Source organism: Oryzias melastigma, linkage group LG15 (assembly GCF_002922805.2).
Source record: "Oryzias melastigma strain HK-1 linkage group LG15, ASM292280v2, whole genome shotgun sequence".
NCBI lineage: Eukaryota > Metazoa > Chordata > Actinopteri > Beloniformes > Adrianichthyidae > Oryzias > Oryzias melastigma.
The window spans coordinates 18,789,109-18,802,079 of record NC_050526.1 but is presented as its reverse complement, the minus strand read 5'-3'; the positions used below and the strand labels follow the sequence as shown (position 1 = coordinate 18,802,079).

The window sequence follows — 12,971 nt, the reverse complement described above, 5'->3', positions numbered from 1 at the left end:
TTAAATTATAAATCGTAAATTATTTTTATTTCTTGCACACATACTATCATTCATATTAAACCATAATCTTAAAGATAGATACATATAATTTAGTATTTCACAATGAGTTTTTTTACATTAAGAATAAATAGGAATTTTATATATCAACTTCTAAATGTAATCACTATATCTTGATCAAATGTATGTAAAATGTTATTTTTATTAGGTTTCTCACAAACATATTGCTCTTTGAGGTCATTGTTATAAATTGATTGTTATTTTTTTAATCTAATATTTAAACATAAAGGCCATGAGGTCCCCCATTGGAAATGCATTACCTCCACTCCTCATGAAAGTAGGCCGCCGCTTTCACTGTCACTTCCTGAAACGGATATCGCCATATTGCAAACGTCTGCAACCCATCTTCAGCGATTGGTCTGAGTCTCTGTGAGTCACAGCTGAGTCATGAATCTATAGGAAGTACTGTCGCCAATCTGGAGTGAGTTTATTGTGAGTTCTCGCCTCTTTCCACGCATCTACCACGAGACAGCGGGATGTAAACTGCTTCTACTTTAATAACACCACTTCGAGAGAAATATACAAGTCATTGTTCAAGCCTTTGAGGGAGAACCATTCCAACATTTGATTCTGTCAGCGGTCCTTTAGGATTTACTTACATTTATTCCTTTTTGTCAAGATAAAAGGAGCATTTGGGTGAGGCCGCTGGAGAACGGCGCACGCCCCCCCTCGCACCGCAGCAGCAGCAGCTTGTCACTTCACATGCGCTGCCACGTTACAGTCTGATCAGATGCACGTGAGAAGCGCGTTCAGCGGTATTTAAAATAAATAACCATCCTAACAAGTGAACAGCTGGATCTTTTTATCTGTTTAAAAATACGACCAGGTCCTTTCAAGTTTGTCTCGCGCTCCTCAGACGGCTGCGTCTAATTCAGGCTGAAGCTGGAAAAGTGAAGAAGATGAAACTTTGGTTGGTGATTTTATGCGCATATACGCAACTTATAATTTATAAGCTACAATCAAAACAGTGAAATAAAGAAAAACGAACGTTAAACAAACAAAAAAGTCCAAAGCACATAACCTCAGAGTGAAATCTATTTCTACAGAGTAAATCCTCATCTAAAAATGTCGACAGCATGCTCCTCTTGTTGTTTTAAACTGCTGCATCGGTACATTCCATTGAGGAAAACAACAGTAGGACAATGATTGGTACATTGTTGAATTGTAAAGTAGGTGTTAAAAGGTCTTCACGGACCCATTGATGAAGTCTGCTCCCATTGGCTACCTGTCATGTGTCAATCAAACGCCCCAGACGTTCGACGTCAGACCCACAAACGCTTATTGAGCCATCTGATTGGTCAATTTATAACTCTAATAACTTGTGATAATGGAAAAAAAATCTTTAAAAAAATTAGGATTAGAAAAAAGAAGTTAATCAGAAAGCAGCAGAGGAAGAATGATTATTCTGACATATAAAATGAATGAGAAATAACTGTCTGTTTCTCAATGGAAGTCAATGCCTACCCCCCCCACACACACACATAAACAGAAATGATGAAGACACATGCAGCTCTTTGAACACTTTGAATAGCTTTTATTCTTTCCTAATAGATCTGTACAATCCACAAACCAGCCGAGGACTAACAAAATCTCAACTGTACATAGTAGATGCCTTGGGGCACACTGGCTTTGCAGCCACTTAAATAACCAGGCAGAAGTTGTGGGGCCACACAAGACCTGACAGCATCAGCTGGATGACAGACAAGGAGGGAGGGGGGCACAAGCCAAAGCAAAACTCAATTCCCTTTAGAGCGCTTTGTCATATAAAAGTTCAGTCAGTCGTTTATTTACAGAGAAGGGGAGGGGGTATCACAGGATGGGCGTGGCTGTCAGATCAGGGTTTCAGGGGTGGGGGCCAGAGAAGGAGAGACAGTAGGGATGAAATTGAGCCCAGCTATGGTCAATATGAAGAGCAGACCTCCAATGTTCCCTTCTTTTTAAAAATTTGGGTCCACGTATGCCCCTCCCCCGACCAGATGATTCTGACACGTGGTGGGAACAAAAATGCTCACATGAGCTTTTAGACTTTGGTTTCTCTATGAGAGACAAGTCCTTTGTCACTCAAGTTATCCCCCCCAGACAATTATTCAACTCCAAAACATGATTATTTTATCAAAACAGTTTTCCTTTAATGTTTAAAAATAATCCGAACGGCGTTCGCCCATCTCTTAGGACTGACTGACCCATGTCCTGACCTGAAGATCTGACAGCAAATAGGAGAGCCTTCAGCTGAGGATGAAACAGCAGCGCAAAGGACCATTGAATCCGCTGGTTAGCAAGAAAACATGCCACTGTTGAGTGGAAGGAAGAGACATGATACGCAAAGATGGTAAGAAACAAGAAAATGTTTTTGTGGTTGATAAAGGACACACACCTTAAATCTGCAATTACAAACGTGTTTATTGTGAGGAATGAAGAGAGTCTTATGATACTGATGTCAGAAGTCCCAGATCACAGATAATCTGGATGAAAGTATTTCAGAAACTTGAGTTTACTCCAAAGACAGAAACATGAGTGATCTTCATGTTTGCAGACGACGCAGTCTTGTTGTCCACAGTGCAGATTTTCTTAGTGTCTTAACTGATGTCCACAGAAACTAACATTTCAGGGAGAACTAAGGGACACAGCTGACCCTGACCTGAAGCAATAGAGATTAACACTGAAGTGTGCAAACCAAAGTCAAAGCTGGGAAAGGATGGACGGGCTGCAACAAAGGACTCTGGGATATTTTTCATTAATGAACCTTTCAGTTTTTGTCTTTCTACAGTCAAAATAAATGACACTTCATCCATAAACACACACTTTGTGTGTTATATTTTGTAATTGATTTCCTGGTACCTAAAAGACATGAGCCTCTCCATCGGTACCACCCTGCTCCTCTCTGACAGACACGTTTACTGAAAGCTTCTTTTCTTCTACACTCTCCTGGTTCTGAAGTCACAACAGTAGTTTGTTGAGGTTCTGATTGGCCTGCTCACTGAGGGGTCCAAATGGGACATCACAGCCCAAATCAATCTGATCCAGATCCATCCTGATCAAGAACCGACCCCCCACCCCCCAGGTCTGTCTGTGACTGAAGCTGTGCATCAGACCCGTGAAGGGCAGCAGAACTTACACGTACACAGCCAGGTCTTAGTTCAGAACCGAGCCGGCTCACCATCACAGCCGTTCATGTGTGTTCATGCAGTGTAAGGGGGTGGGGGTCACAGTGTGCAAAGACCCAGAGCAAACATGAGTGCAGAATGGGGGGCTAAAAAAATATTTGATGATCCTTTATTATGTTACAATATATATATATATTTTTAAATGACACTGACCTCTTCCCTTTTTCTTAGTGTTTGTGGACAACAAGGGAGAGCGGCCAAGACAGGTTCTGCCCAAAAACAAAGTTTAATTTCTTTTCAAAAGAATAAGGAGGGGAAGGGGGAGAAAACAAAGGAGGGACAAACAAAAAGACAATCCTCTTAGACCCAGTGGTGTGTGGAAGTGGGGTCGGGGTCCTCGGGACAGCCTGAGCCCCCACTGATGACCACTGGAAGCAGCGGGAGGAGTGTGTGGAGCTCAAACACACCACAGCTTCAGAATCCATCCACCCAAACAGCCAGGCCGCGCTCCGCCAGCGTCCGGTTCACCGAGACCACCTGCAGGACACGCACAGCATCAGACCAGCACCGCAAACCTAAGCAATACCCGGATCAGAACCACAGGAACTGGGCTCATATAGGAGGGAATGCTCTGCGGGTTCTGCTACTAGAGAAAAATGTTTCTGAATATTTATTCAGGGTGTGTCTCAATTCCCTTTTTAGAGAAGAATCTTCCCTGTGTGACATGAGCATCAGGAAGCAGGAGTCCCTCTAGAAAGGAGTTGAAATCCAGAACATTAGAAATAGAAAAGAGGTTATTTGCTTCCTCAGTCATTTCTAAAATCCACAACATTAATGTAATTAAATAAAACAACTGATTAATTAGGTCTGAGACAGAGAAGCACTGAAGACCTGCAGTAAACACTAGTAACATTCTGATGCTGGATTTTTTTTCTTGATGTGGTTGGCAGCTGATTACTGTATTTTCTGCACTATATGGTGAACTTAAACGCACCAATTTTGTTAAAATTTGTAGCACCTTACATATGAATTCCTTCTGGTTGTGTTCACTGATGTTCAAGTGATTTTGAGAGGCACATGGCTGTCAAAATGTTGGTGTTACACTGTACGTGTTACTGCAGTGTTCCTACACGTTTCTTCAAGCTAAATTTAAGCCTTTTCAAGACCTTTTCAAGACCTTGCATTTGAAAAATTAATACCAATTTCTCAGCCTAATTCCCAGCCCCATGAACGAAGAAAAAACTAAGTCCTTGTAAGTAACAGGGTAATGTAATTAATTACAGTTCAAATTCCAGTAATTAAAAATAACAATTATGGACTACAGAAACCTTCTTTACACACAATCTGAGGCAGTGAAACCATCGGTGACTAATAAACCAGATTTGTGAAAACAGTTTGCTCTGATGTTGTCTTTTGGTTAAATCAAACAAAACAGATACTAATAAAAAAATAAATAAAAGTACTGATCCATGTGAACTAATCCAGAGTTTGAGATTGATAAACGTAAGATTAAGAAACCATAAACATGGACACATTCGTACAGGCAGGAGAGAGGGGCAGAAATCCCATTTCGTAGCCATGATAAGACATTAAAAACAGTAACACCAAAATGATGAGATAAAGTTTGTCTGGTTCAAAGTTTTAGCATCATCAGCCTGTAGCTGCTTTTATTTGAGAGTTAAAGCAGCAAATGCTGGACACAGCAATGCGTACCTCCACCACATCTTAAACTCGTACGCAATACAACAATACCAGCTTTCTTTAAGCCCTGGTCACAGCTGGCTTCTCACCTTCTTGTACTTTCTGTTTAAGTGAAGGCTGAAGCGAGCGCTTCTTTTTTACCCCCCTTCTTTTTCGTCTTAAAAGGACAAAAAGAAGAACCATTTCAATCAGCAGTTGGCCTCCAGCGTGTTGATAAACGCGCTTTAGTTACACAATTAAGTTAAAAAAATAAAACTTTAGACCAGAAAAGTCATACGGAAAAAGCTTTAAGCTTCACAATTTTTAAGACCAACATATCAAAATTTTATAGTTTTTTAAAAATGGTTTTTAAGTCCTTATTTCTACATTTTCAAAATTTTATTAAGACCTCGCGGGAACCCTGGACTAACAAGGCTGAGATTTATATGTATTGAGAACATGATAACATTGCTAACATTGAAGCGTGTCACAGAAAAGTGTTAGAGCTGCTGTAAATGAAGTTAAAGTCTGAAGGATGCATCTATGACTATTGTCTGGCTTAATGCTCCTGATAGTTTAGTGTGCCATAAATATTAGGGGTGTGCCAAAATATTGATACTGTAATATGTCGCGACATTTAGGTTGTGTCCAAATCCCCCCACTTAACTACCAAAAAAGTACAGTGCATGACTATCTAGTGCACTGGATTTTAAAGGTAATTTGGACACGATGCTCACTACTTTTCTTTCGTTTTTCGAAACACCGGATGTGACGTCACCGATTTCATGAAATGAAAATCAAATCAATACATTGCACGACTTATTTATGACTCCACTTTGTCTGAGACTAAAAATGTGGATGTTTATTCGAATATTAAATGTAAACACAATTTTTTGTTCAAAATTGTTCGACCGCAATGCATTGTGCAATCTAGTGAGCATCAACGGACGCTAGTTTTTCACAAAGACTTCTGGTAAATTACAAGTGCACTTGATTTCGAATTAGTAGATTTGGACAGCACTAGAAAATGGCGAACACACTATATAGTGCACTATATAGTAATTATGGGGGAATTCGGACACTAGTCCTGCAATTGACTCTCACCAAGTGTTGATCTTTTATTTTTGTTTGGAGAGGCTGTAAAACATATTGGTCATCCTTTGGTGAGATGTTCCTTTGGAGTTAGATAGGGAGCACACTGAATGACTGGCTGTCATGAACAGTCTGGCAGCTACTTCAATTATTTTATTATCAACAATTTTGCACTAACTAGTGGCGCTGCTGTTCATGTTTACCATTGTTAATAGGGCTGTGAATCACTGGGTACCTCACGATACGATACGATGCGCGATACATGGCTCACGATAATATCGATAATATTGCAATACTGCGATAATTGGTAAAAATCCTCTCCAATAACTAACATTTATATAGAAGAACATATTTTTTGTGAAAAAATATGGACATTTATCTTTTTTTAGCTTAAACACAATCATAATAAACAACTTTTATTATTTTGTGCAACAAATTAAAGACACTTTTGTGCAACATTGCTGAAATCAGTAATACTATGTCTTTGACAAGCATTAACAACAATTGAATTGGAATTATCTGTAAAATTCAGTGCCAACAATAGTAAACATGATCAGCAGTGACACTACTACAGAATTGTTGTAAGCAACAGAACAAAATTAAATCATTCATTGTTACCTAATTTTTTGAGCACTTTTCCCACATTTGAAAAGAGCTGAGCATCCAAAATTGAAGTCTGATTTACTCAGACTGTCACTTGAGATTATTTTTTCAATCTTTATCATTTTTCTATTTGGTCAGTCAGCAGTCAATAGGTAAAAACCTTAAAACACACATAATAATGGCAATAAATATAATTTTAAGTGCTTCAATTAACTAGCAACATCCCTAATTTTACAGTGAATTCATGTACTTTATTTTAATTACATTTTAATTTAAGTCCATACATCAAATCCTGCTTTTTTATTTAAGAATTACTTAAAATTAACATTAGCAAAAAGTAATTACATTGTTTGAAAACGTCACATTATAAATTTACCAAAGTTACACCGTACACCAGCAGGCCAAAGTCCCATTGACTTACATTGGGAAACAGACAGTTATTTCTCAGTCATTTTATATGTCAGAATAATCATTCTTCCTCTGCTGCTTTCTGATTAACTTCTTTTTTCTAATCCTAATTTTTTTAAAGATTTTTTTCCATTATCACAAGTTATTAGAGTTATAAACTGACCAATCAGATGGTTCAATAAGCGTTTGTGGGTCTGACGTTGTTCGTCTGGGGAGTTTGAGTGACAGATGACGGGTAGCCAATGGGAGCAGACTTCATCAATGCGGTCCGTGAAGACCTTTTAACACCTACTTTACAATTCAACAATGTACCAATCATTAGACGCAGACGTCTCCTGTGAGGAGCGACAGACAAACTTCAATGGATGTTATCATATTTTCAAACAGATAAAAGATCCAGCTGTTCACTTGTTAGGATGGTTATTAATTTTAAATACCGCTGAACGCGCTTCTCACGTGCATCTGATCAGACAGTAACGTGGCAGCACATGTGAAGTGACAAGCTGCTGCAGAACGGCGCACGAGGGGGGGCGGCCTCACCCAAATGCTCCTTTTATCTCGACAAAAAGGAATAAATGTAAGTAAATCCAAAAGGACCGCTGACAGAATCAAATGTTGGGATAGTTCTCCGCCGTTATTAAAGTAGAAGCTGTTTACATCCCGCGGTCTCGTGGTAGAGGCGTGGAAAGAGGCGGACGGTTGCAATAAACTCCCTCCAGATTGGTGACAGTACTTCCTGTAGATTCCATGACTCAGCTATGACTCACAGAGATTCAGACCAATCGCTGAAGATGGGTTGCAGACGTTTGCAAATGGCGATAGCCGTTTCAGGAAGTGACGGTAAAAGCGGCGGCCTACTTTCATGAGCAGAGGAGGTAATGCATTTCCAATGGGGGACCTCATAGCTCAATAAGTCCATTATTTTTACAGTCAATGATGAAAACAAAAATTCCGACCGTTACCTGAAGTACACACAATCAACTGCGAAGCACGCGCCTGTTCCCACAGAAAACAGGTAGTAAGTGATCGCTGTCATTCTAGCGCTCAGACAAAGTCACTTCTTACCGGCTGCCTCTGCTACAGATGGATGATAAATGCTGACAGGTAGACATGCTTCACACATGCGCTGTGGCTGCATTTTCAGTATGCGGAAGCAAATTGGTTGCTTCTCCCGCATGAGCGAACCAGACCTCTCTTCCGCTAAAGCATTTTCCGGTCTTCGGACGGTAACAGCAATAATAACCTCGCAGAATGTTAATATAGCACTTAAAATGTTTATCATAGTGAAAACATTCACTGTTTGTTGAAAAAACGAAAGGAAAAAGACACGTTAAGGATCAGGACCTTACGATCTTGCAGTGACTACAAACGGACTACAAATGTTTTCTTCTTCTGCAGTTTTACATGACAGCAGTTTCCTCCCTAAGCTAAGAGGATACAGCGCCACTTCAAGACACTTTATTTTATCCGGATATTCAAATACATTATTAACGGTAACTCAGTGGCTTTTTTTCTAACTGTAATCCAGTCAGGAGAAGCTCTCGGTTGTTGAGAAAAACATAAATTCTTGTGATCAAGGAGTTTTACTGTTTGGGAATGACTCTGTGGTATAGTAGGCGAAGAGCGGAAGTGACGTGTGGTTCGCGCATGCGAAGCGGTGCAACCAATTTGCTTCCGCATACAGAAAATGCACCCACATGCGCTACAGAGTCTGTATCTCGCCGGTGCTTCTCCCTAATGAAGTGTGTGCATTGCTATTAAAAGTCTGACGCAGTGCGCCCAACTGCTCGACAGTTTCATCACGCGACTCAGACGCTCAGCTCAGCCCTACAGCCTCTTCAAATGAAAATATAATACCAATACTTGGTGAGAACTCATCGAGAATCGATCGCAAGACTAACTATCGCGATATATCGCAATATCGATATTTTGGCACACCCCTAATTGTTAACACTGAATTTTACAGATAATTCCAATTCAATTGGTGTCAGTGGTTGTTCAAGGCAGTATTACTGATTTCAGAAATGTTGAACAAAATTAGACACAATTTGTGTACTATGATTTTTTTAAACCAAAAAATAAATGGGGATATTTTTTTCTAAAAAATTTGCTTTTCTACATAATTTGAGGTATTAGAGATGATTTTTTCCAATGATTGCAGTATAGCGACATTGATATCGTGAGCCATGTATTGCGTATTGCATCGTTTTGTGAGGTACCCAGTGATTCCCACCCCATCATATATGACAAGTTGGAAAATAGACTATTCATACAGGTGTGTCCCATAGCAGAGAATTATGGCAATTGTTGTAAAAAGAGCCACAGCAGGACTGAACTCAGCTGGCCTGACTAAAGAGTTTAACAACTTGAGACGTTTTTAATCTTGATGTTGTGTTGCAGCCCTTCATAGTCCATCTTGTGCATCTATAATTAATATCTCTCATCTCTCCACAATTTCCTTGTTACAGCTGTAGGAAAACTCCCACAAAGAGTCCCATTCTGCAAACACCCTGAAAGATTTCCTTTTGAATCTCTCCATGTCTCCTGACATTTGCTAATGGTGGCCAAAGTTAAAGTTAAGTTAAAGTCCCATTAGTTGTCATACACCTTGGTGTGTGAAATTTGTTCTCCGCATTTGACCAATCCCCTGGGGGAGCGGTGACCTGCAGACACAGCCGCGCTTGGGAACCATTTGGTGGTTTAACCCCCCAGTCCAACTCCTTAGTGCCGAGTGTGAAGCAGGGAGACACTGGGTCCCATTTTTAGAGTCTTTGGTATCACTCGGCGGACATTCTACCACAAGGCCACTGAGCTGGGAAGGAAAGATGGTTCGCATGAGTGTGACAACACTAACAGAAAGTAGGTGGCAGCAGAGCTCATTTTGATTAAACTGCTGCAAAATTTTGCCTGCTCAGAGTGGGAGGTTACTTTTCTATTAATTTTTAAACATAAGTTTGCCTCATTCAGACTAATACATAGCAGCTGGAGATGCGTGTGAACAGGGCATTGTGTCTTGCAAAGAGGCAGGAGACCGGCAGGTTGGAGAGAGCGGAACATGTCTGCATCAGGTTAGAGAAACCTAAAGGCAGCTCTCTGTCTCCATGGGGGGGGGCTTGCTTGCTGATGTGGACTCCAGCAGGAGAAGCTGAAGGTCATACCCGTCTTTGCATCGGTCTGTGTGCAGACAGATTCATACCTCTTCTCCAAGCATGTTCCACAGGTGGACCAGCGGCAGCCCCGTGTTGTTGTCATAGTTTGATACCTTCACACAGACAGCAGAGAAACAGGCGGTCACATGAAGTCGGTTTAGGAGGCTTCAGTCAGCCATGTCAGCGAGTCTCACCTGTGCCAGCAGAGCCACACCTCTGGTTATCTCCTCAAAGGCTGTTGTGGCCTCTGATGAAAAACGATCCTCCCCTGGTGGAGAAGATCAACCAACAGATAACAGTGCTGTCGGTTTCACAGCCATGACAAGAGGCTTGCTCGGTGGAACAACAAGCTAAGCATGGTCTGAACCAAATATCACTTCCTTGAAAAAGGATTTAAGCTAAAATGTAAACGAAGAATTTTTCAAAGTCCCAAATAGAAATGAAGTGGACTATTATTTTCCCTCAGAGATTCGACTGAATAATACATTCAAAGTGAGCATACAGAGGTACCTGGCAGAGGGGCAATGTTGTCCAGCAGCACCTCTGCACCTTGAAACGGTAACGTCACAAAGTCGGACCTGGAAGATAGAAAGAAACTCATGTCAAAATGTAAAAAACACCACAAATCTACAGCGAGTCGCCTTTTAAATACCAATGGCCTTCAATTACTAGGGGTGTGCCAAAATATCGATATTGCAATATATTATGATATTTAGTCCTGTGATTGATTCTAGATGGTTCTCACCAAGTATGGATCTTTGATTTTCGTTTGAAGAGGCTGTAAAACATATTTGTCATCCTTTGGTGAGACGTTCCTTTGGAGGTAGATCGAGGGCTCACAGTTTGAAAGATTGTGCTGTAAAAACTACACCAAGCGGGCCACAGACTCTCATAAATGGGGAGCAGAAGGGGAGGGGCGGGGCTAATCCATGCCAACAGCCCCTCCCACAACTCAAGAAGTGAATTTCTGATTAACTATGTGTATGCACTGACACATGAAAAATTAGAGGAAATATTTCTACCACCAGTTGTTTAATCTCAACTTTTTCTTAAAACCTCAGCTGTGGCCACGCAGCATGTAAAAATGCAACTGCCGCTGTCCGATTACAAGCGTCTCCCTGCTGCCATCAGGTGATCACCTGCAGAGTTTGTCAAAAAAAAAAAAAAAACTGGCATTCAGGTCACCGCACAATGGCATTTTAGTAAATGTGGCCATAGATTTAGATGGTTATTTTTGGAAACAAAAATAAAACATTTGCTCAGAATAGAAGGCTCTCCCTTGAGCTCAGGTTCGTTTCGGTCAAAAACTTTTCTTGAACTCGTCATGGATGACGTGCATACTGAAAGATCCGGTGTATTTATTTTGAAGAGCAGAATAAAAGCATCGGTGCACGTCTCCGTGTCTGGGTTCAGATCTCCCGGTGAGGAACAGTAGATGTCCTGCAGCCGCCGCTCCATTACAGAGACTTGCCGTCAGGGGAAGGTAGTATGGCAAGTCAAAAGGATAAAAAAAAAAAATCACCAGGAAAAGCGGGCATAAAGGTGCCTAACCTGCACATGTACTACAGATAATAATTATTTGAAATATTTAAATGTTCCCACAGTTTCAGTACTACAATTATTACCAAAAATAATGAAAGTTTAATTGTAACGTTTTATTTAAGAATTAATTTGTACATTTGGGGGTGGGGAAATATTTCATATTAATCATTCTTTTCTCTCAGTCTTTGGTCTCCAGACATGTAAATGTAATCAGAAACTACATGTTTTTATCAAGGATGTGAGATTAAATTCATGCTTTGAAGTACTTCATATATGGTTTCTCAAATTTATGTTTTAAAGCTGTGGCTTTAAAGCTTTTTAGGCTTTTATGTTTTTGTATTTTCCTGTTTTGTTTTTTTTACTGATCCGAACAGTGACCCTAAAACAGTGACACGATCCGAACCAGGAGTTTTGTGATCCGTTACACTCCTAGTTTTAAGAAAAGTGGTTCTCATAACTGTCTTAAAGTTGAGTCCGGGCATCTGGACCTGAAGTCTTGAAATATTTTATATACATAGTTTTGCCACTCATCCTTCATAAGTCATAAGTCGACTTCACGACAGCAGCTTACTGTAAACCTCTGCTTCGTTTTTGCTTGTTCTAGATCAGAGGTCTCAAACTCAATTTAGCCAGGGGCCACTGGATGTAGAGTCTATGTGAGGCTGGGCCGCATCAGGATTTTCACAAGAAAATCGCTGAGAAAACATTCTAGTGTTCTCAAATATCTTTATTTTTAACAAAAAATAATGAATAAATAATGAACGACGTGTATAGATCTTTGTGTGTGTTTATTTATATATATAAAAAAATAAGGGTAGTTAATGTCCGTTTCTGAAATAGTTTATATTGAAGATTAAATTTAAGATATATTGCTAGGGGGTAGGATTGAAAAAAGTTTTTTAAACTTCTTCCTACTCCATTTCGAACTACATAAGAGAGGTGTAATGTTTTTATTTATAGTGTATAAAGAATTTTCTGTTATTGTTTTCTTGTTTTTTACCATGTACATTTAAAGATGAATAAAAAAAAACAAATACATTTGTAATAAATAAATTAAATAATAATAATGAATACAACAGATACAGACAACTGAAGAAACCACATATTGACTGACTAGAGAAAACTAATTATTTTTGTTCAGTTTCAAATGTCTCTATTAACAGCGCCTCCTTCAGAGTGAGAGAAGCCCTGGTACCGAGAAAATCTTTAAAGGATTTCATTTTATGTAGATTTTTGTAGAACTCTCCTAACAATAAATGACAATGACAATGACACAATAACACTGACTTTCAGTGGTGGACAAAAGTGTTGGTACCCCTCAGTTAAAGAAGGACAA

General features: G+C 39.8%; 1 protein-coding gene across 5 annotated transcripts in view; it reads right to left on the bottom strand.

Moving 5' to 3' along the window:
• Positions 1-1,568: 1,568 nt before the first annotated feature.
• akap1b (A kinase (PRKA) anchor protein 1b) overlaps positions 1,569-12,971 on the bottom strand; it is a 34,363-nt gene continuing 22,960 nt past the window's right edge. For all 5 annotated transcript variants that reach the window (XM_024297891.2, XM_024297889.2, XM_024297892.2 and 2 more), the window contains 4 exons: positions 10,604-10,671; positions 10,288-10,361; positions 10,141-10,206; positions 1,569-3,698 (listed from right to left, as the gene is read on the bottom strand). In XM_024297891.2, coding sequence (XP_024153659.1) covers positions 3,636-3,698; positions 10,141-10,206; positions 10,288-10,361; positions 10,604-10,671 — 271 coding nt within the window. In that variant the 3' untranslated portion in view covers positions 1,569-3,635. The remainder of the gene's footprint in view (positions 3,699-10,140; positions 10,207-10,287; positions 10,362-10,603; positions 10,672-12,971) is intronic.